This window comes from Anopheles merus, chromosome 3R (genome assembly GCF_017562075.2).
Source record: "Anopheles merus strain MAF chromosome 3R, AmerM5.1, whole genome shotgun sequence".
NCBI classification, from domain to species: Eukaryota; Metazoa; Arthropoda; class Insecta; order Diptera; family Culicidae; genus Anopheles; species Anopheles merus.
Genome location: NC_054084.1, coordinates 25,002,249 through 25,028,007, shown reverse-complemented (window position 1 = coordinate 25,028,007; position 25,759 = coordinate 25,002,249). Strand labels below are relative to the sequence as shown.

The 25,759-nt window shown below is 41.2% G+C and overlaps 1 protein-coding gene across 1 annotated transcript; it reads left to right on the top strand.

Annotated features, from left to right (window-relative positions):
• Nucleotides 1-1,059: 1,059 nt before the first annotated feature.
• LOC121596898 (netrin receptor unc-5-like) lies at nucleotides 1,060-22,677 on the top strand. Its single transcript, XM_041922264.1, has 12 exons — nucleotides 1,060-1,213; nucleotides 1,718-1,993; nucleotides 12,564-13,894; nucleotides 14,829-15,045; nucleotides 17,018-17,217; nucleotides 17,329-17,407; nucleotides 17,522-17,692; nucleotides 17,918-17,965; nucleotides 18,232-18,474; nucleotides 20,271-20,601; nucleotides 20,714-20,928; nucleotides 21,114-22,677. The coding sequence occupies exons 3-12, from the start codon at nucleotides 12,878-12,880 to the stop codon at nucleotides 22,043-22,045; spliced, it is 3,453 nt and encodes a 1,150-aa protein (XP_041778198.1). The 5' UTR covers nucleotides 1,060-1,213; nucleotides 1,718-1,993; nucleotides 12,564-12,877; the 3' UTR covers nucleotides 22,046-22,677.
• Nucleotides 22,678-25,759: the final 3,082 nt, after the last annotated feature.

The following is a 25,759-nucleotide window of genomic DNA, read 5'->3' as shown; positions in this document are numbered from 1 at the left end:
CCTGGTGTGTAAGGGTGATGCAGGGGGGGAGAGGGGGCGGTTTTTGAATCACGCAGATCCACATGACGTGTGCGAGCCGAACGGGCACGGCCAGACGGTTGATGAGGATGTAATGATGACAGGGCGCTGCTGGGATTGGCAGAACATTTCGTATAGGTGAGTATGCTTTTGTCATCGCGCACTAATGCGGGTTTCGATTTGAGGAGTTTTGCAAAGGGCTACAAATGTATGCCTTGAGGGTGTTTTTTTTTTTTTTGGTGCGTCAATGGCCGTGATTGGGACAAAGAAATTTCATCCCCGATGGAGTCTATTTGTCGATAATTTGAAAGCAGTTCGTCATCACACTGACTTGTTGATCATTTGAATAATTTTGTTTGCCATTTATCTTTGCCAAGGTAAGCAAAGTTGCGCAAAATCATTGCAACTTAAACAACCACAAATAAAATTTTACTAAATAGTGCTAAACGGAAGATTTTTTTTATTTCTTAAATCAAGTTATATATTTTTTGAGGTAAATTGCCTTAACTAATAGGAAATACAATATGTATTGGGTAAGGAAATGCTAAAAAAGTGATGATGCGTATTTGATGTTAGGATAAATTTACTTCATAAATCACATCTTGAAATAACAAAAAGAAATTGACAAAATATTGCATCGGAATTCATTTTTTCTCTAAAATTTAATGAAACCTTGAAAACGATGGCTCTGTGAATAATTTTTAACGTAAATATTTCAATTTCTAAAAATAATCCGATACAACCTCTAACATTAACCACTACCTACAGCATGGCAATAAACTCATCGCATGAGGATTCACCGTATAACACTAATTAAATGTCACGCAACCCGATAGTGTTCATTCAATGAGTAAGTTGAGTGAGAATTGCGCTCAAATCCACACCGTCCCGAAGTGAGCAACATAAAACTCGCATGTGCGCTCTCTCACGCACACTCCCATGCTCCCGCCGCCTGAGTTCCGGCACAGTTGTGAGCGGCGCCAGAGAGCCAAGCATAAACATAGAAACATAAAACATAAAGAGTCAGTTTCGTTGCGAACGTTGCGCGTGCTGGACGTGGTTCGTTAGTGGCGACACAGCCTATCAAAACAAATTTCGCGCCTTCTGTACGTAAATACGCGGAGCGTTCGTGTCGGCTAACGATGCTCGGCGCGTGTTTACATTAGTGCAAACGAGTGGATTTTTGTGTTGTATGGTATGCATTGTGCCGGTTGAAAAAAAAAAAACGGTGGAGTTTAATCTAACGCAAAGGAATAATAATAATAATCAGGTTTCAATGTGAAACCAAAAAGCATTGTGACATATAAAAAAATAACATCCCAGCTCAGTGAAAGTGTCGTTACATTGATAACCTGCACGAGCCGCAGCAAACAGCAGTATGTGAGTGTACAAAATGCCATTAAACGAAAGAATGTAAGGTCAAGTGTCGTGTGTCGTGGTAAAAGGTTGGCTCCAGTGCAAAAGAAAATAATAATGTTATCAAGCGTTCGGTCCCCTCGAATCGGGTTCAGCCCGTCATGTGCCTGTGCTGATGGAATCATCCGAGATTAATCACATTAATCGTCCCGAGCATTGATGCAGTGCCGGTGCCAGCGAGTTGGATTACGTACAGTGCATTTACGGAGCGATTGGAATGGTCTACAGTGACGTGGCGTATGTGGAAACAAAAAGAAAGTGTATTTTCTGTGTTCTATTACAGCGCGTGTGATGCTGCGGCTGATGAGTCAAAGATCAAAGCGACCTTTTCCAGCGCCGAAGTCGAATTGTACGCGCGGAATGTAGTTCTTGTGCAGTGAAAAACACAAAAAAAAGGTTTACGAAAATTGTTGAATTTTATAAAGCAAAACGGCGAAGGAAGTCTGCATGTCAGACAAGCACGAAGTGTGCGAAGTGAAACAGAAACATCCATCCATTTGCTGTACGAATCGCCGGCATCGTCGTCTATCGTGGCGGCGAAGAAACTGGGGAGGAATATGTAAGTGTGAGTCCTCCGGGTTTTTTTCCCCCATTCAATGGGCGAGCCGGCATACCTAGGTCTACTTTATTGTTGGTTCACGCTGACTCATCGGTGCGCTTCGTAAACAGCTGCTGGATACCCGCGGCTCGGTGTAATATTTCCAGAAATAACATATCATTTACTCTTTTCCGGGCAAGGGAGCTTCTTCGAGACCATGCACAGCTACAGTACAGGCTGACGGTTGCACATATATATGCATGCACTCCTCACTGTGTAGCTGCAGGTCTAGCAGCAGTACGTGTGCATGATAAACAAGGGATCGAATTATGTTTAGGCACCAGCGGGCGTTAGCGGGCTGGCCGCTGGTTTGTATGGTTTGATATTCTCTCAAAACATAAACCGAACGAAACAGAGGGGAAATGGTGAAAACGTGAGGCTCCAAGAACTTAATAATTACGAAATGGAGATGTTATAAATAAACAACTGTCCGTGGTACGGAGGCTTTGCATTAGGCACGTTGCATTTCTTTCATATACCGGCAACAGTGCTTTCAATTTAGTCAAATCAATTAAAAATGCAAACTGGTTTAAAGTTTGTTAGATAAGTAATATGCCTTGGCAGAATTTGTTTTACCATTATGCAATTAACATAATTCACATTTAAATTACATTTAAATTGCCAACAAATGCATGGATTAGAGTTATAGAAATGCATTCAAACCATCCCACTATCAATTTTATGCAAACACGAGCACCGCAGATTGGTTTATTCAGTAATCAACCTGTGGACAATGGAGTAGGTAAATAGGGAACCCAGCTCAGATGTGAACGAACCTTTGGAAAAGGATGGCAAATGGCGTAAAAATCGTTGCGTGATGCGGTTAGAAATGGATTGGAAAAATATCATTGTTTGGTAAGAGGATATTTGGATAGCATATGCAACGGCAATAACATACCATGATGATGATAATGATGATGATGGCAGCAGTTAGTACCTATCGATGGTCGCAATTGAACTGGAGACCTTATTGAAGCTTTGCCAAGCTTTGATGTAAGCTTTTACATTATGCATTTCCGCAAAACTCGTAAACATTGAAAAAAAAATCGTTCTGGATTTTCACCTAACACCGCCAATCAAGTTACGTTTCTGGAACGGACGAACAAAATGTTGTTTTTATTTTCAACAAAAACCGTGTCGAAAAAATAAAAGTCCATTTACATAAACCTCAACAACTGGGCAGAGACGTTGGCCTTATGCCAATTGTGGCTTAACGATTCAGCACATGGTGTAGCCAAAACAAAAAAAAAAAAAACATCCACTTCCACTGTCATTGCTGGGCAAAGAATTTGCAATGCAATCACTTAGAAAGCACTAACGTAAGCGTGACTGTAAACGTGGACGGTACGTTGTCCGCTTCTATTTACGCTCCTACCCCATTCGTAACTCAAATACGGGAGCAGGTATTTCAGTACGTCTGGTCCGAGTTGTTGTGGTTGGAAGGTTCGTACTTTCAAAAGGAATTCGGTGTGAAGGTTGAAAAATCGCTCTTTGAATGTACACCGTACCGCTCTGCACTCTGTGCAGGTACTTCTGCGGTGCATGATACGAAACAAACATTTAACGTATGCTGTCCACTGTGAACGGTTTGGTTAAAATTACTCCATACCTTGCGTCAGAGCTGACTACGGTCGGGTTGAGCTGCAGAAAATCAGTTCAACGGCGCCAAAATTAATTTACCCTCAATTTATCTTCAGTTCTTTCCAGCGCAGCCTAACATCCTTAGAAGCGTCGAAGACACGAAAATAGTATTCCCTTGAAATGCAATCCGTCTTTCATGTATTTTCCGTTCCGAAAGGCAGACCCCCCCCCCCCCTTCTTTCACAAGTTTTGCAAGGTTCTTTTCGACCCGAAAAAAAAAATACTCCAGCTAATGCCAGCACTGTGAAAGCTCAAGGTTTGCGCTGAAAGCGACATGACTTTCGTTCTGTGTCGAGGATATTTATAGATCCGAAGCCCATTCATTGCGCAATGAGTCAGAATAATGTTGGTAGCTGTTTCCGTATCTACTCCACTGCACTCCGACCTCGCACCCACCGCTCCGCCACACGGTGGAGTGCATTTTCCACAAAAATCGCAACTTGAAATTAATTCCCAGCTCGGGGTCGGTATGGTCTGGGAGTGTCTGCAGAAACAGAAAAGTAGCATCGGAAGCGACTATCCTGCCAGAAGTAACAATCGTTCCGGGTGGAGAGAAGAAAAAAACGCATTCAAACACAAGCGAACTATTTTCGTGTCCGCCCTCCGAGGAATGCCGAGCGAGCGAGTGTATGTTCACACATGCATGGCATAAGTGTTTGTATGTTATCCGGTTCCACAGCCGGCTCCAGGGAGGTTCCTCCGACAGGGGCATTTGAATGGATCATTTGAAAGCATTCGTGCCATGCACGTCGCACCGTTGTTTAACAGGGGGCCGCCTCCTGGCAGAAAAAGGAAGAAAATATAGCGCATATACATAAATAAGCTGGAGAAAATTTATTACGCGGGTACCGGCGGCCCGTCCCGCTAAAGTTGGAGAAACTCTCGCTTTTATGGTTCGGGCTTGTTTTTTTTTTTGTTGTTGTTGTTCGTGGTGTCTGAATCGTTGTGATATGGAGGAAAAGGCTCCTCTTTTTTGCGTGATAAAAATGCCTTTTAGAAGCGCGAAAAAAAAAACGAGCAATTCAAGTGAAAATTACACTCAAAACGACTTTTCTAATCCCTCGACTATTGATGATTCATTCGATGAGTTGTGCATAAATCCAATTTTGCTGTCAATGCACATATTGATCTGATTACATACACACTACGGATTGCCAATATTCTACAACACTTGGCTGATACGATTTAAAGCTGGGGTGAAATGGGCACGATTTATAGTGATATTGTTCGTTTATGTAGAAGAAGTAATAAATATAACGCTAGTAAATGGAGTATAATATACATGCCTATTGAACTTAGCACTTCAATTCAGTACATATTGAACGTATGCTAACGAATGGTTCTTCAACACCACTATCCTCGATGATAACATAACCATAATCCATATCCTCGATTGTCAGACTTTTAAGGGCAAACGAGTTGTTTATAAAATCAGGTTGATCGAATCCACCACCCGAAAAAATTGTATCAGCAACCTTCCGTGCTCAGTCTCATTTGCATGCACAAGGTAGGCTGGTGCTGCAGATTGAACGTTTCATATAGACATGTTTTCCCTTTCTCATGCAAATGCTCTAGATTGAATTGCAACGAATATCAGCAAATGGTGGTACGATAAATTCATCAAACTTCCTCTACCATGGTGGCACCGTGCCTAGGGCTGATGCATTCTCTATGGAATCAATACGATTCGTGCATGCATGCATGTATGAACGCGAAGAAAGTCAAGATTTTATCCATTGCCGATTGGCCGTTCCTTCCAGGCTGCTTATATGCCTACGGTTGCTGCGCATTGGTATGAAAGTTGTTGTTCTACTTTTTTTTTCTCCTTTTAAGCTGATAACAAACTTCAACTAACACAAAATTGGCTACATTCCCCGGAATGGTAAACAAATACAGGGAGAGAGAGAGCACCGTGTCATGGTGGGGGTAATTGTATCGCAACCTAACCAGGCCAAAACTACAACTATAACAATTAAACGGCAAAACTCGCCCGCAACCTTTCTCGAGCGGTTTTCTCGGCATTGCTCCGATTAGCACAATTGGTCCACCGGGCTATAACGATGCCATTTTCCCGAAGGGCAATTTCGGGTTGGCCAGAACTTTGAAAACGGTAGGAGTGTGGGGGGGGGGGTGGAGATAAAAATCCAAAAGCAGCACACAAGTCCGAGGATGTTCTTCTTCCATGGGCAATCCTTCGACGATCGGACCGAATCAGGTTGTTGTGTGCGAGTTTTCGAGAAGTTGATGCCATTTGTTTATATCGTTATCGAGTTTAGACAATAACCCGTAAAACTATTAAAAAGTATTTTAATTCCTTCATTTACGGCGTATCCTTGCCGGTGGATGAGTTTGTGCATGTGTATGTGTATGTGTTTGCGTTTGTGGAAATACCGAGACTGCGGGCCAACTTTCCCAAGCGTTACCATGACCAATTCAATCCGGAAACATCGGAAAGGCAAACCCGGTGCAAACTTTGTGCTTCTCCCTCTCCCCCCCCCTCCCTTCCTCCCCAGGGTCCGAGGAAAGTATCTTAACCTTTTGGCCAGCATTGGCGTCACCGATGCTTGTTACGCTGTTTGCTACCCACTTTTTGCCCAACTTCCACAAATTCCGCCGGTCAACCGTGGCGGAAGAGGTAAATAAAAAGTTGTCTCTATATTTATGATGTTTGCCAGAGTGATTAATAATGCAAAGCATCCTGTCTGCTGGCAGTCCTGTCCTGGTTGCGCGAGGATGTTTGAACCAAGGACGATAGAACCCGGCGGATAAGAAGCGCATTGAAGTGCGCGAGCATCTGAGAAGCAAATTGAAAAATGATTTTTCCCTCGGTTGTTGATAGACTTGAACATAAATCATTTCGATGGTTAGAAATAAATGTTTGCAGTGAAAGGTAGTGATGTGAATAGTGAGAGAGAAAAAAACGTTATTGGGAAAGCATTTATGTTTCTTTCCAACTGTGACATCATTTAAAACAGCTATTGATGGAGCTCATGACGCTTGAAGGGTTGTTGGATTGTTTTTAATTCCGAAGAGAGGAGCCATGGTTAGGTGTGCTTTACTAATTCGAAATGTAAAATGTAAAATTACTAGTGTTTTAATATTCTTTTCATGCTCTTATTCCGATTTACTGAATTCATTTAAATGAGCATAATGCCTCAAAACGTATATTTTTGCTGGTATAATTAGATTTGATAAAAAAATGAAACAATATCATAAACAAAATAAATTTAATCAATAATATTTTTAAAATAAATTGAGTAAAAAGAGCCGATGAATGCAATGCTCAACAATTAAAATTTAATGAGTCATATTGCGGATGGATTTAGCCCAAAATTCAACCACCTTGGGGTTACGCTATCGATAAATTGAAATTCTTCGTGCAAGAGTCTAAATATTGAAAATTGGATTTGCTTTAAATTGGTTTCATTTCGTTTGTGGGTTGTCTGGTCTAATTGTATCAATTTACCCACGCAGTTGAACCGAGTAAATCGTGATCATGCTGCTGGTACATTTGGACATCCGATAACATCCGCGAGTACTATTGGTTCTAGCTGCATGAAAACCCTAAAATATGCCTATTAGTAGATGTCACCCTTCCCTCAATGTAATTATTTTTTAATCACGATGGAACAAACGTTTTGGGGAAACAGTGAATTTGATACGGATACGGAATTTAAAAGCGAGAGTAGTACATTTGTCATTAAATATTTCAGCGCAGCTCATTTCTTAATTGATTCACCTGCTATGTAGTCAATACAGCTTTGTATAAGAATATTATATGATATTTACGCTTAATTTGTGATGTAACGACAGCTATGATGCTGGAATATTCCTCTTGGAATTGTTAATTACACATGTTTACAAACCTTACACCGACTATTACGAGGTAACTAATGAGACCAGGGTATTGTGTATTGGTATTGTCCAACTCGCAGAGCCAGAGGCAGTTGTGAACACCTTCAGCTTAGCCTCGCAAAGAGATCATCAAATCAAGAATCAAAGCCGGTGGCAGGGGATGGGGGTGCTTAATTTTGCTAATGCAGCCTAGGCTAGAGCTCAACTTTCAATGGTAAATTATACCGTAACTCGAGACACCCGAGCAATTACGACCGAATAATGTCGAATGCGTATCGGATGCCAATTTGCATGTTGAGGGGAAATTAATATCAATTTATCTGTCCCTACCGCTGGGAGCTTGCTGACGCCGGGTTAGGTTCCTAGTTCTTCGTGCTTCGTGGGCACACAATGCTGCCGGTAAAATTTGGGACGCGTGTGGGAATGCAGTGAACATAAATTATGTACCGACTGCAACTGTACAATCGGAAACCAAGTTGCATGCCTCAGCGCCGCCAAATGGGAGGTTTACCGCGCATTTATTAAATACCGTGCAATTTACTCACCACGCCACAGTGTTTGAGAACATGGTGTCAATTTAGATGTTTTAGCTTTAGTTCATTTGCAGGTAGCTCGTAGGAAGATGATGGGTTTTATAGAATCCGTAACGTAATTTGAAAGGGCTGAAGGTTTGCTGCTTGATTCAAGCGAACTTTTCACCTGGAATGGGCTTCTTCACTAGCAGTATAGTAGTTTAATTTTCACACCAGGTAATCGAACCGACTGCTCTTGCATTTTAATCTGGGCCATAGTATGAGCTAGGTTATTAAGTTTAGCTAGCTATATAGGATGCCATTACGCTTCCGACAAATGTCAAGGGATCGGGCTGATGATGGAATGGAGCTACACATGAAGCTGTTTTAAGCTTCTATGTGCATAATTTAGCTCTGCACTGGCGATGCTGTACAATGATCCCGATCTAGTTTCGGCACGCGGATACTAATCTCCAAAGGGATCAACTAATTAGCCTTACTCCAAATCATATTATCTTTGCTTCCCCCTGAGAGGGTATAAATTTGCGTATCGCTGAACTCTCGCAGCAACGGTATTATGGTGGGTACAATCGATTTTCCTTTGCAGCAACATGGGTGTCCTCGGATGCATGGGGATACATTGAAGCCACCTTGCGGTTTTTATGTGCGTTCGCGCAAGATCGTAAACGCTTGTGTTGTCGGTGACCGCAAAGCTGTAAACATGACGTATCGCTGAAGTCATAAATGCAGACCATATTATTTTCCATACTTCCGCATTGAAGGCTTCATCCCCTTTTACGCATGTAATGTAAAATGTAATACATGATACGCGGATATGAGTTGTAAAACAATGTAAAGGATATGAAAATTAGCAAGGAAAATGATATGCTTTATGTTTCATCCGAGAGGCGAAGATATTCATTGGCGATATACATAAAAAAAGAAGTTTAACCATTTTGATTATAAACACAAAAATATATTTTATTTTTTTACAAATGTGTGTTTAGTCAAAGTGTGAATAAGTATTACTTTTCATTGTACAGGTGTCCCCCGAGATACGACTGTATTTGGGACCGAGAAAATGTCCCAAAGCAAGGCGTATGTCGAAAAAGTCGTATGTCGAATATCTATGAATATAAAGTTCATAACCGAAGTTGAAGAGTTGGAATTTATGATATCGTGTATTTTATTTAAAATAATGTTCGATAATGTAATAATTATATTTTAAAACCCGTACACAATATAGATATTCAAGATAGGGTAGTTGTGGAATCTTTGGAAATGTGTGTATAACGGTTATGTGCCCAGATATTCAAAAAAATACATCAATTTCTTGTCAATGACAACTTTTAACTGTCAAAATCAAAATCGTCGATCTGCGAATCGTCGTAACTCGAGGGGGTCGTAACTCGGGGGACGCCTGTAGTTCTTTTTTTTTACATATTTGCTTGTGAGCTTCTTGAAAACGTGACGTAATCCAAAACATATTCTGAAAAAGGCAAAAAATCTGTTGAATTACAACATCGATCATCGTTCATTCCGTTCAAACATCTGCTTACAAAAGCTCATCCACTGCGGCAGGACAAAACGGCAAGAAAAGAAAGCAAAAGCACGCTTAATCATCAGCGAACTTGTTCGCGAAGCATTGTTTCCATTTACAGTTTTTCTTGATGAAAAGATGGAAATTGGAACATGATATCGGCTAAAGATGTACAACGCACACTGAAATGCCAATTTTCAATCTCGTCCTCTCCCGATAAGAATACATTTCGCTTAATGAAGGAACTTTTTGTATGCTTTGTTTTAGAATGGATTTTTCGTGCATTCGTCGGGCGAATGATGAAATCGATATTTCAAGATTTGTGTGTTTTTTTTGTTTGCTTCTTGAAATTGGAATGGTGTTGGTTGCGGTACCATTTTTCAATCATTTTTTTCATTTCACTTCACTCACTGGTGTTTCTTTTCATACTTTTAGTGATGAGGCTAAAACGGTGGTGAAAACTAATAACCACAAGCTGCTGTGGAATATATCTCAGTGGCTGAATACTTTAGTTTGTTCTTACTGTTTGTATTAGTTCACTTCATTAACGTTGTTAAATGTACTTTGTATATTTGTTTAAAATTATCTAAAAACATATATTTTGATGCTTTAATGCTTACAAATACGACATTTTTCCATTATTTTCAAAAACTGTACGTAGCCGAGAGTAACAGTTAACATATAATATTTACTCTATACTTCTTCACAAAACTGTACATAGTGCTAGTGAAGAGATGATATGGGTTTGACCAATTCAGAGCTTGTTATAGTGTGCAAAACATATTCCACAACAAGGAGCAAGTACAAGTGCACGTATACGAAGTAATCTTTTCTTGTCGCGAATTAAAGTATTCTCCCAATACTGTAGAACATCGTCTGTCGCCTTGTGCAATGGAGATGTTCTGAAGTATCTTCCTGCTAAGTACCCAGTGGCACTAAGTTCCTGCAAAGTGCTGTTTTTTTTAGTACCTTGTATCAAGCATGTTTTATACTGGTCTGGTACTTTTTTCCCGTTGTATAAATGTGTTCAAAATCGGACCTCGGAGGAAGAGTGCAAACAGAAACAGGGCTCTGCATGTGACTGTTGATCCCATTTGGAAACAAATGATTTTTTAAGCTTGTTCGATTTACGACTGCGATTCACACATGTGAGAGGATGCAGTTTGGAATTTCCTCCATGACAGCGTTGTAGCTGTTGGTACAGCAATCGGTGTTATAGAGAGCGCTGGGAAACACCAAGAGTGCTTATGGCTTGCTGTAAATGACAGATCAATATGGAGCTTTGCCAAATCGAAATCGATTGCACTTTAAAGCTCTTTTGTATTTCAAAAAGGGTGAACATACCACGACCTGAAGCAATGATTTTTTGTGTAGAACAATATGCACTGTTGTACTTTAAAAAGGGAGGCAAACATAATGCTATTTTGTGTAATTTAAAAAATCTTCACAAAAATATTTCAAAATTGATGTTGTAGTTGCTTAAGATAATAATATTAAAAAAAAAAGTTTGATCAATTGTCTTGCTAACGAAAAATCGAACTCAAATACCAACAACAACAACAACAAAAGGCGCACCAACAGCAACAACAAAAGTCACTCGTTGCCATCGTACAGATGAAAGTAAACCGTACCGCTGACGGAAAAGTAGCAAACCCAAACCCTTGAGTGGCAACGCCGCTTAACGCTTCAATAACTTTTCATTAAGCCAATTTTACGATCCAGTGAAAGGGCTCGGAGCCTGTGCAAAAAACGCGCCGCGACACGATGAAGCCATAATGAAAAACTAATTATAAGTAATTCGCATAATTAAAGCCACCAAAAAAGACCAAAAAGTACTTAAGCTCTAAAGCATTGCAGTGACAACGCTGTCCAATACAGCTGCGACGGATGAAGGCATAACGCTTACGAAAACGGAGCACCACTGCACCCTTTCCCTCCCGGCAAGGCTCCGGGTCGATCCGAGTATGGATCCGAGGCGAAATGTTTACTCCGTCTTGCCGGCACTTGCCAACAAAACACACTCACACAGGGATGGCATCCATCCAGCGGAAGACAGTTGGAAACCGCAATGGAAAAATTAGCAACATATTTTTCACATTTCCACACCAACCGCACGCCCCAGTGTCCCAGCTGAGCATTGCTGAGGTTGCGGAGAACATTTCCGTTCCACAGCTGGTACCGCTGGAAATGTGCCACGGAAAGTTATCTCTTGGTTGAAAACCAACCCCAAAGAAATTAGTCAAGCGGTGTAAGCATTCTGCGCGGGAGTTGCACCGGGCACAGCGCGCTATTCACGAGGAAAAACCTCAAATAGTTTATTGTAGAACCGTCAGGAAGCTATTCGGTCTGACGCATCGTCGTGGCTGCGTTTATGTTGCGTACATCTTGTCGAAAAAGTTGTGCTGACAGTAAATTATTTTTACCTCCATAAAGTTTTCCACTGCACAACAATGTACCGGCGATGCACCATGTGGATGGGTGCTAGGATTAAGCAATAAAAGTCGCTTTGCAGTGCGTTTTGTGCTTTTGTACGGTAAGATTTGGTTTAATTAAAACTTGCTCTGTACGAGCAGTTCGGGGAGAGTGTTAAGAATGAAGTAATTTTTCTCTCGAGTGTACAGTGATGAAGACGGGAAAGAAGCGTAGCACATTAATTCTTATCTTAATTTCTGCAGAGAAAGTACCACATACAAATGAGCTTCACGTAGAAAAACGGTGAGAATTTCTCAATATGTCGCTACAAATTGATAGCAATAGGAATGAATGAGGAATTCTTCAACTATCTTGACCGCACATTTGATAGGGTGATGGAAATGGCTTGACATTTTAATTAAATTTCTGAATCTTTCTAAATTTCTAAATTTTGATCAACTTTACTTTGCAAACATTGCAACAACTACTCGAAAACATTTCAAATAAAATTTAAAGTATGAAAATAATGTATATAAAGAATTACTAACAAAAACTCGTCTTTTTTTTACAGACACCTCCAAATAATGGCGTAAATAAGACCAGTTTAAGCATCTTCACAAAGCGTACACTTTGTCAGCCCTCTGTAAATTATGACGGGCATTTCAAGTGTGCCACAAACCAACAGTAAAAACCCATTTTCTTCACCACAACAACAACAACAGCGACCACAACACCAAAAACGATGATATTCTGCGACACATCCCGTGCCTCCTAAGAACACTGCTCACATCCGTTGTGGATATTTTGTGGTTATCAGCATTGGCTCTAATATTGTTTAACATTATCACTCACTTCAGCACGCTTCCTCTCGCCCAGCCCGGTACCATGACCGTTCCTTGCCGATTACCATACTTCCTTCAGCTATATTTTATTTGCACCGTTGGACTGGCCTCGCCCGGTGGTCTGGAAACGCAAGAGCACCGTCGGTCGGACTACCCGGAGCATGTATCCGCTGCGTTGCCGCGCAAAGATACCGCATTGGAACAGTATAAATCACCGCCATTCGATGGCAATAGCCAGCGGCAGTCGCCTTTCAATCGGCAGGCTCACCTACCGCCGGACGCAGGGAAACGATGGGATGTTCCATTCAATCCCGCACCGGACCGGGAAAGCCGTAAATCGCACGAATCGCTCGTCCTCCCCTTCGCAACGGTACCAAAGGGTGAGCTGCATGCGGTCCGTAAGTCGGAAAACAATCACGCGGAAATGAAACTTGCTCCTCGTCAACGGCCAGGAAGTGACGTTATTGAAAAGAGGGATGATGATGATGATGATGATGATGATGATGGCGATGGTGATGTTGCTCAAAAGCCGGCCCGTATGCTTGACGACCGGCGGCCCGTCCGGGATGATGACGTTGTGGACGCTGCCAAGGACGAGTACTACGACGCACCGGCGAGGGAAGAACACGAAGGTGATAATTATGAGGACGGTAAAATAATCAATTCAGGCACGTTGGATAACATTTTTGCCGGCAAGTCAAACGGACCTACGTCAGGTTCTGTGATTGAACACCCGAAGGGTACGGCAAGTGTGCGTGGTTCTAAGGTGGGGAAGGCGCTGGGTGGTGCTGCCGAATCGAACGGAGCCGAGGAAGTCGACGAAGATGAGGAGGATGATGAGGAGGAGGAGGAAGAAGAAGAGGAGGATGAAAATGACAGTGAAGTGTCATATGGTGAGGATGTACTTCCACCAAGCGAAGCGTTCGGCACGTTTGGCGAGCGCACTGGCGGTGGGTTGAAGGTGGAGGAAGCGCCATACTTTCTGGTTGAGCCGCAAAATACTTACGTGATCCGGAGCAAGCCGGCCGTGCTGAAGTGCAAAGCGGCGAACACGTTGCAGGTGAGTGGTGGGAAAAGTTGGCACGAGTTTTGGTGTTTTACGTTTTTCACTTAAGTTAAGTAGGTGTACAAGTGCATAAACAAGAGCGGGGAAAGGCGCGAAAGGATTGTTTTGTAAGTACAAACCAAAGGAATCTGATTTTCATACCATAAGACGACCATCCAAGAATCTGAATATGTACATAAAAGTGAAAATAAGCCAGAGAATCGAAATCCAGACTACAGAAGAACACAGCATGTTTAATATTTTATAATATTTTTTTTTTTCCCCACATACGACCCCAATGATGGACTGGTTGGTCAGAACTTTGGAGCACATTTGAAGATGCAAAAACCACCATTCGTCGAGTGTTGTTTTCGTCTCGATTTAAGCCTTTTGGTGTGGTTGTTGTTTTGCTGCGTGACCCTTCCCCTCACCACACCAGGTTACGAGCATCTTTAGCTTCATGAATATTTTATTCTGACGGCTTATAGCAAACGACAAGAGCTAAGCTGTGTTGATACTATCAAGTGGGACGCGTCGAATGTAGCAAAATAGTAGACCGGAAGTAAGATGGGAGCATCACAACAGGGTTCTACTGATTTGAATAGAACCAAAACAGAAAAAAAAACAACAACACTCGGTTACATTCACCGATCAGGCGAAAGTGTGAGGGTTTGCGTGTAGCGTAGGCTTTATGGGGTTCTTAATCCTTTTAGGGGCACCATCATGCAGATCCATACCCCGGGGTGGTACGCTATGTTTTATTCAGCGTTGCGAATGTGGCGATAAATTGTTTCAGATGGACAGGTCGGGCTGCAGAGTGCAGAGATTTCGGGTAGCATCGTTTGCCTGCATGTGTTTGTGCGTGTTTATGGTCGATTGGAGCGATCGTGTAGAGAGAAATTCTATGTATTTTTTATTCGTTTTCGTTTCCTTCCTCGCCTGCTTTTAGATACATTTCAAGTGCAGTGGCAGCATAAAACCACCCCCGTCGATCGAAGAGTCGCACGTAGATCCGCACAGCGGTGTGCACTTCCAGGAGGTAACGGCCACAATCTCCCGCGACCTGGTGTACGAGTACTTCGGCAAGCTGCCGTTCAAATGCGAATGCCACGCCTGGTCTCCGCGCGGGAAAGCCGTCAGCCAGCCCGCCTCGATTGTTGTTGCGTGTAAGTATCGTTGGGAAGGGCCGCGAGGGCGTTGAGAAGCATTAAATTATACAACGAGCATTAGAGAGGCTTTAAAAGTATGCATCACTTGTTGAATGGATGGGTGAGTCATCCCACCCCGAGCAGGTGAACCATTTCGAGGAAATGAGTAACAGCGAAATGCTGTAAAAATAAGTGTGTCTGCTGAGTTAAACGGTGCCCCAGCTGTGCATGAAGTGAGGTGCTTGAGATGAGGGTTTAATGGAAGAAATTAAAAGTAAGATGGAGGCTACCGTCACGTCGAATGAAGGAGAAATTGTGCTATTTTAAATTTCTTTTGAATTTAATATACCTAAATTATACGACCTGAGGTATGTTCAGTATCTATGTAGGTCGTTACTGTTTTCTAGTCGTTGGAAACGAATATCCTTATTGAATAGAAACTCCACCATAACACACTTTCATCATAACAAAGTGAACCTATCACTCAGGAGCAAGCTCTGTGTGTTGTTATTACGATAGGTTACTTAATTCTTCTGTTTAAACATGTGTATGTGTACACCGGTATTACTCATTGACTTGTAATGTTTCACATGATGTGTTCCTGCAGCTCAAATTACACCTTTATCAGCAAGGAGGTGTTATTTTCCCTGCGGAAAAAGCTGGTGCTTAGAGGTTTTCGTTGTGGTTAAAGGCATTAAAAATGCGTAAGTTATCAAAGTTAATGCTTACGGAAAGAATGTTACAGGTTAGGAGAAGCGATTTCCTTTTGCTTCAATGTTCATAAGATTGTACGTAAGGCTTCGCTGGTTGAGTTTCAACTTCTTAAGCAGTTTGAAGCATATTGCTCAGATGGGGAGGTAAACGCGATGAAGCCAAACGATTACTCATTAAAAGCATTCGGAAGATAATACCCTAAGCAAGCTGCTTCTCGTTGTGTATAAAAATACGTACGATAAAAGTAAGGTATTTGTGGCTCAGAGTCATCACATGATATTTTTGAAAGTTATTTTTAAGGTGAGTTTAAAATTAAAACACTTGATAGTTTAAAATAAAAGGTTCTGTTATTATCTATGAATTGAATAAAGATGATTTGTATTGCTTATCTTTTCTACCACATCGCGTAAACTTATAATGAATTAATAAATTACCCTCACATCATCTCGATATTGAAAAAAAAAACACCACAAGCAGATCCGAAGCAAGTTATATTTTTAATTCAAAATGTACACTCGCTTCGTATTCGCTCGCTGCTGTCTCAAATTATCTGCACACATTTTAACAAATCGGTAATAAAAATTCTTCAAGATACAAAGTTATGGTTGGCTCTCTAACAAGCGCCCCAGCTCCAACATTTTTCTCAGAAGTTGATGATAAACTGCATCGATTGAGTAGAATGTTGTAGTTTGTTACAATGTTCAAACGGCTTCATTATAAAACAAACCCCAAAAACTATACGGGAAGAAGTCAGTCAGGCCCCATATGCCATCCACAGATGCCGCTGTGGTCATAAATCATATCCGGAATGCGTGGAAAGAAGCATGTGGGCACACACGCGCACACACAAACTCAAAAAACAAACCAGTTGAATAAAGATGTGACTTCACAAGAAGGCCACCAAAAATGAGGTCTGGCTGGGGTCTAATGCCTGACAAATATCAAACCCTCTTTGGGTTCGCATGTCGTGCGTTATTCATTCCGGAGAGCAGTTTACCTTTCCTGTAGGTTATGTCGACGGAAGTCACGGAGTTCGGGAACAACTGCCGAGTTGTTTTTGGATGGCGCCATGCACTTCCGACGGCGACGATTCATTAATGAAGAACGCTTCTGAGATGGTGTGGAAGTTTTGTGTGCAGTCGAGTTTTCAGATGTATTTTTGAAATCAAGTGCTATTGAGTAGCCGTTGGTATCAATACGTTGCGTACTAGTTTTTCGTCGAAGCTGTTTCTCATTGTATACACCTCTTTTATGTTATCAATTACTTTCCTTCCAGATTTGAAGAAAAACTTCGACCTTATGGAAACCAGAATACGTGCTGAAGCTGGAGAAAAGCTGGAAATTAAGTGCATGGCTCCCAAAGGTTATCCAAAGCCTCAGATAACGTGGCTGAAGAACAATTTTACCGTCACCTCTAGTCCATTATTGACCTTCACGGCTGAAGGAAACATTGTGATAACTAGTCTCAATCTGCAGGTATGTTCGATTTCAATTTTTTTGGAAGCTTATCATATGTTTGTGTGACTACAATATCAAGCCTACAATGTGAAATTCTTCTTTTATTAACTTTTTCCTCCAATAATATAGGACATAGGGAATTATACGTGTGTCGCAGAAAACATTGCCGGCAAAAGGATATCGGAACCAATAGAATTGATCGTGTATGGTTAGTAAAAAAACCTAATATTTAATTTTTAGCTTACGGTCGTAGCCTGTATAAATGATTTAAATGCATAAATTTGCATCTTCTTCCTCTTCTTTTTCTTAACCTTGCTTCTAGTTAATGGAGGATGGAGCCAATGGAGCGCCTGGTTAGAGTGCCGCTGTCCGGGGAAACCAGCTCAAGGAAGGAAACGCACACGATCCTGCAGCGATCCCATCCCCCTGTATGGTGGGGCGCCCTGCGTGGGACCTAACCAACAGAAGACGGCCGATTGCGTAACTTGCCCAGGTAGGATGACGAATGATTATCAGTCGGTGCAAGAAGTTGTCCTAAACAAATAATCTTCGCATAGCTTATGCCATGATTAATCGTCCGTTCAAAATCCTGCTAGTGATTGATCTTTCGAAACGAGTTTTTGCTGACGTGTTTGTTTAATTTCTGTTTCGTTACACGTCCAATCTTGGGATTGTGCTGTGTGTGCTGTTTGCAAAACGGGTGATTACGCTTGTTCAGAAGATACACAAATAATCACTCCGAATGGATTCGAAGATAATGCCTTTGGTGAGTATTACCATAACGATGTTGTTTTAGTATTATCGAAAGATTTGAAAACTTTACCAAATCGCACCAAATCTCTCCTTTTATGTAATAAATAGAAGCATTTTCTAATATACATGTTATTTCAAGGATAAAATAACCTAACAATGTTTATCATTTAAAAAGATACTTACTTGCAAAAATAATATGCATATGAGTATATCTTACCAATATGGCGGAGATAGTAACATACAGCGTATGAATTCAATTATTCTTTTTATTGCTCGCAGTACGCCGTTGGTCATCATGGTCTGCGTGGAGCGCGTGCTCAAACAAATGCACGCAATCAAGGAGACGAACCTGTCGGACACAAAACATCGACTACTACGATAAAGCGCTAGTGAAACATCATCAACAGTTGGCAGCCCTGATGGAGGATCATGACGAGCAGGAGAGCAGTGCCTATGGCTGCCACGGCAAGGACGTGCAAACCATCGTTTGCCGCGGTGGCGAATGCAAAATCGATGATACAGGTGAGCAATGCAGTCGACTAGTTTTCCTCTAAACAGAATATCATCTCTATACGTATCAGGATTATGTGCCAAAGATTGGACAGCCGCTGTAAATAATTGGACTGTACATTTTACTTTAGTCATCTTTGTATGGTCAAAGAGGCGTTGAGATTGTATTTAATTCAATATGGGTCATAACAAACAAGAATGGAATCTTCTACAATGTGGGATAACCAATTGAAGTGTGAGAACAAACAAAGCTTATCTTTGTCTTGCTCTATCACTAGCATCCATATCAAATATCCGTACTAGCTAAGCTGATGTAACATGAATATACCAATCAATCAATCAATCAACCAACCGGTACATTTTGTATTATTTCCGTACCAAACATCCACTGGATACCCTTTTCAAATAACTGCATTCAACATTAGTGCATATTTATGATGGTAAGAAAAGGCTACTGCACAGAGATCCCTCATAATGCCACACAGTGAACATGGGAAATGCAGGAGTCGTGTGTTCTAATGAAAAACGGTTGCGCAGTGTTAGATCAAGTTACAAGACCTTTTTAAATATCCCACAGGGACGTGCGACACAGCTGAAGGGCGTGAAATATGGTACCCGTGTGTTTATTTTGTGGGTTAATGTTGACACGTTTTGCCGAAAGGATGTCGAATAGACATCGAAAAAACTGTGTTATTAAAATGTTCATTTCATTTTCTGTTCTCAGGTTTTTTTTTCAATAACAATGTACGCGCTTTGTAGCATGGCATTGGATTGGAAGTATGTATGAGCTTTGAACATTCAATATTATTCAATCCTTAAATTGATGCATACATTTTATGTGATGGGAGTGTGATTGTACAACGAAAATCAATAATATAAACAGTATGTTGAAAATATAGTTTAAAGATTTCAAAATTGCAGAATCACATGCTATGAAAGAAGAATAAATAATGCACCGAGTATGTAAATTGCTGCTACTTGCATCTTGCAGCAAGCGAAGTTAATAATAGCAGAAGCCACTAAACTAAGCACAGCAACATATTCAATCCCATGCTACTCAGCCAATCGTAATCATCGGTTATGAATGGAACCAATCTGAGCCACCGTTTATTCCTCAGGGAGAAATTGCGGCGCTCCTATGTGAGGCCGTATCCCGTTTTCCGCCTTGGGATAGTGTTTCGATAGACGCCCAACTACCTTTCAGCATTACGGTGCACTTCCATCAGTCAAGTCGGAAGCACTGTGCGCATACATTTCACATTGAAAAGCATCAACAATAAACATAATCATTCATATTGGTTTGCTCCATGGTAAAAGGCAGCCAATAGAGGGATGGAAGGATTGGTAGGGTATGGTTACTGCAATGTAGCTAGGGAGGAAAATGAAGAAGGGTGAAGCCTCTCTTTTATTGCGAAAAATCATAATAACCGCACTGATTACTCGCCAGGGGAATATTTATCCGGCTATTATGTGATCGTTGCTGGTTGAACGGATAAGTGAAAAAAATGTTGATGTGTTTCATTCCTTGTTTGTGTGGGATTTGATTTATCGATTGTTGAATGGTACTAGCGGAAGATGCTTTCTGAAGATTTGAAGCGTTAAGAGAAAAGAGACGAGGGAACAGAAATCGATTTGGGTTACACTATCGTATTATTATTTTGCATTTGTTTTAACTGTAAGTATGTAAAGAATTGAATTGTTTCAGTATATAAACGGATCACTTTTATCTCCGTTGTTCCCTTAAAAACATATTTTTCATTTTATCGAGTTTTATTTAATGTTTCAACTATTACCAAATGTCTTTACAGCTTCCGATTGGATATTTTATCTCGGGCTAGGGTTCATTGTGGCGCTCTGCTTAACGTTCCTGGTATTTCTGCTGCACATGCGACATCGGCAAAAGCTGCCAACGTATTCCATTACCCGCACCACACCTGATCAGCACACGTACACGCACGAGTTTCAAAAGAAGCTCACCCTCTCGTCCAACCCCCCGGACATCAATATTCGTGTCAATGGCTATGAATATTCGAACGGCAGCACCATGGAAGCCCCAAAGGTACCGAGCCAGAATGTTCCGCTGCTTCTGACCAGATCGACATCCGAGCATCACTACGACGAACCGCAGTTCAATTCGATGTAAGTATGCTTGACAAATCTAATGGAATTTCGTTAGCGATGCTGAAGCTGTGCTCACTGTGTATTGTGTTCAATCATTGTTCGTCCCGATATGTCACGGTCCTTTATGCAGGCAACCGAACCAGGCCCTGAAAAAGGACGGTTCGGCAGGAGTGTACAATCAACAAAAGCTAGCCGGAGTGATTCTTCAGCATCATTATCATCAGTATCATTCGCTCGAGCAGAGCCATCTTCAGCGTCAAATAGCGTCGTCACCCATCGCTCAATCGCAGAAGGGTCAGTATCGCAGCTCCGAATCCTTATCAGGGACGTCCAACACAAACACGTGTAAGTATTGCACATTGGGGATGATGATAGTTTTCCGCTGGCGCTCCCTCATAAGCTTCCCGCTGTTCTAATTTGACCGATTGATTGATGTGGGCTTGCGGCCGGTTGTCATAATATTGATGGTTTCAATTTCCTTTCCTGTAAATGCCGCAATACCCCCGCCCGTCCTGTTGTTACCTGTGCAGCAATCTCAACCTATGCCATCGCAACGACGGACTCGTTGGATACGTCCAGTTCGTCGGAGGCCATGTACAAATCGAACTCCGTCCGTCAGGTCGTCACCTCGGACGGGGGTTGGTTGGAAATGGAGCATCTGCAAACGTCACTCTCCATACCCGAGGGAGCCATTCCGGCAGCGCTAAGAATAAACGTTTTCCTGGCCGTCATGTACGACTCCAAAGATACGATACTAGTCGAAAACCAGGTCACACACATCAGCCCAACGATTGTCTGTGGTCCAGCGAAGAGTAACTTCACCAAACCGCTCATAATCAAGGTGCCGCACTGCGCCGAGGATATTGGCAGCTGGAAGGTATCGCTCTTCTACAAAGAGGAAGTAACGAACTGCTGGAAAAAGATTGCATCATCGGAAAATGATGTACCCAGCCCGCAAGCCTACATTCAGCTAGACCAGCACAACGCGTACATCATGACCCGCAAGCTCGGCAAGTATCTGCTCGGTGGAGAGAGCCTAACGCCCGAAGTGAATGTCACCAAGCGGCTGAAGATTGTCATGTTCGGTCCGGCTCGGAAACCGGAAGCAGACTTCAACATACGCGCCTACGTGCTGGAGGACTATCCGAGTGCTCTCGAGCACTGTAGTGGGATAGAAACGCGACTGGGGTACTTCCAGATCGGGCAAAGCTCGCCGTTCCACTTCGCCAACAACAAAGAGGCGATGACACTGCGGATCAACTGTTCCGGCGGCTGGACGACGGCAGCGGAATGTGCTGTGCAGAAGATTCCCTTCAACCACATCTGGAAGAACATGTCCATCTTGAACTGTGAGTTCTTGCTGCACAAGCTGACCGATGAGATGCCTTGTTTACGATTGGAGCTGGCTGTCGAGCAGGACAACGGTGCCAAAGTGCTGATCACGTCAGTGGCGTTCTCGTGATAGTACATAGCGCGGGCTCTACAGAAACTGACGACCTTATAGGGGGGTTTTTGCGCGACATATGTAAGCTGTAGTGCAGCTAGTAATAACTATAACATTATGATTTAAATTTACAGTGCTACACAGCTATTCGCGTACGTTAGAGATAGTCGCATGGCGAGAACGAAAAACAACACCGAGGCCATTACATAGTGCAACACATAAGTCATCCCTAGTACTAGAATTTATCACTCATATACACCAGTAGCACATCTTCACAAGTTGTTGAATAAACCATATAGTGTTTTCAGTTGTAGCGTTTGTTCGAAAGCAGTAAAGGGAAGAACAGTTTTCACGAATCGAATGACAGCATAGTTTATGAAGTAGGAACAAAATGCCAAAAATAAAAAAATAAAAAAAGTTTGGAACGACACACGTCATATATTTTCGTAATGTAGTCGTTCGTGTAACTTACACGGTCATCTGTGTGGGTCAGCAGCACCAGCTGTGCATTAATTGAGTTGTACATAATAAAATAAACGTTGTACCGACTAGCGACGATATAGGTTAAGGTTCTGTTTCCCACGGATGTCCTCGTTTCCGTAGCTCTATTGATAAAGACTGATTGTGAGGAACAATAAAAAGTTGATATAGAACGGAATGTGCAGATGTGTTTCACTGTAGCTTTTTGGTGTAGTCAAACGGGAAGGAATGATGAAATGGTAAGTGATATGACTATGAGTGATATTAAATTGCTGCAATACCAAAATAATAAAAATACGTGTTGAGGCATCTGAAGGCGCTCTTCTAATTTGAATAAAAAGCGCTTTTTATACGCTCACAGGTTTGTGCGACAACTCAAATCAATTCAATCAAATCATAAAAACCAATTATTGTTTGTCATTTGATGCATATTCAACACTTTCATTTCGATATATTACTATTTTAACTATTTTCATGAGATCATTTTCTTTTCAGTTCAGTTCAGTTCTGGCAATGCTGTTCCAATAATTACCACAGGCAAGTGAATGAAACTTCTGATAACCGTTTTGCGTTTATGAGTGCTGTTCTTGTTTTGATGCATTAACATTCATAGAACTGTCAGCTTCGGAATAGTTTATGTTCTTCGAATAAAAATGATTTATATCGGTAATTTATCACGCTTCGTCATCAAACACAGCATGCTAGTCTGGTTTGCATCGTGTATGCGAAGCAAGCAGAATCGTATCGATGTCGCTTTACATCATTCCAGCTGCAGCAAGAGCTCTGTCCTGGCGGAAATTTGATTGAACTCGTTTCACTTGCCTATCAGACCACCCAAACCTCTAGTCGTGTCTAATAGTTGGCATATGTTTAGCATTGGTTCATCGGTTGATAAACATCTCAATTCTATTACAAATGTTCAACCCATGTGACTACGATGATGGAAATGCGGATCTCTTTGCAACAGGAAATGAATTAGATTATTAGATCTGGCTGTCACAGAGAGTGCCATTTCCCAGCAGGTCGTTGTTCAAGTAGACATAAGCTTTTGTTGATGAGGTTGATATTTAGAGGTTTTCCTGTGATACAGTGCATGCTATGTAGGATATTACAACATGCATGTAGTTTGTTGTGTTGCTGGATGCATGATGAACTGATTTCGATGCATAGCTACTGCTAAGCTTTTTAGGAAAACAGATGTTGTGTGTAAAATCAGTTTGTCTGATAAAAAAAAAAACTAAATTAAATAGAGATATTGCAATTATTTTCCTAAATAAATTATAACACATACAAGCGATACTTACAACTAGGTAAAACATAATATCGTCAACTTCTACTAAGTGGTGTTTGTATATTGATTGATCAGCTCATTAAATAGATTTCTCTCCCAAATAGAAAAAAGACAATTTTACAACTTTGTATTTCCTTTAATTTGATCACACTATACTCCGAATCATGCTTCCCTCTGGCAAGGTAGAAGGGCCGAATAGTTGTTGCAAACTGCCATCTCATCCTATTCGTAATCACTACGACAACGACGAATAAAAACCCTAATTTTAATTGGAAAAGTTATTGGCAAATTTTGGACCGATTCATGAAATCAGTTCCCAAACTAATGCCATCGTGTAGAAATTGGTCAAACGGAATGACGCTTGCAGAAAGAAGTTTATGGGAAATTTAGCTTAAACCCTCGTTAAGTGAAAAGTTTGCCGATCTCGTTTGCTGTATCAATTTGTCATCGGACCATTTAGCTGCACAAAAAGTGATGAAAATTGTTTCCCATGTATCATCGTAGTTTTGATTATATGTAGCTTTTTAACCTATTTTCTAAACTAAAAGGATTGCAAGGTTTTTATGTTCTGATAACATCACAAATGTTTTACATTTGCTTAGCAACTAAAACAGGAAATAAAATCATTTACAAGTTTCAATTTTAAACTTAAGTTCCAAAATAAGTCAAATAAGTTAAGTATATTGCAAAATTCAAATGTTTTGCCAAAACTTACGCAACTTCCTCAAACCATATGTAACAATGAAAGTTCTTTAACTCCTTTCTACGGCTTCACTGAAAGCGTCACCCTTTTTCAACACAATGTTTTGTGATAAATATGGCGCATAGTATTTTTTCTTTTTTTTTTAATCCCGCAATGGAGGAGGTGGAGGTGGGGACGGATTTATGGATTAATATTTAGACCAGACTGCTTTCATCAACCAACCAGACGTTATGAAGTGTTTGAGGAGGATCGAACTCAAAGAGGGAGTTTTTCATCATGCTCTTCTCCTCCATAGAAATCCGCTGCTCCATTCTGCATTCACTCCTTCCCCCCGCAGTGGGTGAAGAGTTTTATTCTGCCGTTGGCATTATGCTGATGGAGCTTCCAGCTATCCCCATCTGTCATGTGCTGCATATGGGATACAGTTTTGCTGCATGGAACGACTGTGTGGGCCGGTGCCGTATGGAGGGTGCAATGAAGGACCAACCATTGCCTCGATTGAAAAGGCCGTTCATTTGAAGCATCTTTATGCTTTGGGGAAATGGTTTTGCATAACTGCGAGTGAAGTGAGCATTAGCGCACAAAGAGAATGAATAAAAAAGGGATAAAATACAACGAAAGAAAAACATCATTTTGTACGCGTCGTGAGAAGGCATCGTTGAAGGTGGCAACCATAAATGCATCTAGAAATTTTGGTAACACTTCATCGTTATTTAGATGCAATGAAAACGCAGACTGCTTGGTGGGATTGAATGAAATTTGGAGCAGCATTTTTATAAAAAAATATTTCAGTTGTTTCAAATTCTTCAAACGTTTTAAATCCAATGAAATTGACTGTATGCTTTAACTATTTCTAACTAACTACAGTAACTATAACATGGTGATTTAAATTGTTGGTTGCGCCTATTTAATCTTACAATGTGTTGTTAACTCATTCGTGGTAAATAAGTTGAACAAAAATGACAAACACATCACATAAGCTTGCTTGAAAACTTGGAAAAGAACATGGTAAAAAGCAGAAGAGTATTACAAACGAATGGGTCTGCGGTATTCGCATTTGTAAAAGTGGGTTTTGATCTTTCTTCGTTTAAAGTTTCCCATTCTCACCGCAAAATAAAATCCTTTGATACTTTCGCAAACGGTTGCCGCAGTGAGAGCATTCTTTCGTCTGAAGAAATTGAAGCTCTTACTTGATTTCGATGGGGAAAGTTTTCGCATTGACGCTAGTCTTCATTGGCTTTCGTTTCTACAAAAAGTC

What these genes read in the sequence shown, in the direction of transcription:
- LOC121596898 (XM_041922264.1), top strand. Translation starts at nt 12,878, where the DNA reads ATGACCGTTCCTTGCCGATTACCATACTTCCTTCAGCTATATTTTATT. An exon ending in TAACTAGTCTCAATCTGCAG is followed by an intron (nt 17,218 to 17,328) that starts GTATGTTCGATT and finishes CCAATAATATAG; the next exon opens with GACATAGGGAATTATACGTG. An exon ending in ATGCAAAATCGATGATACAG is followed by an intron (nt 18,475 to 20,270) that starts GTGAGCAATGCA and finishes ATGTCTTTACAG; the next exon opens with CTTCCGATTGGATATTTTAT.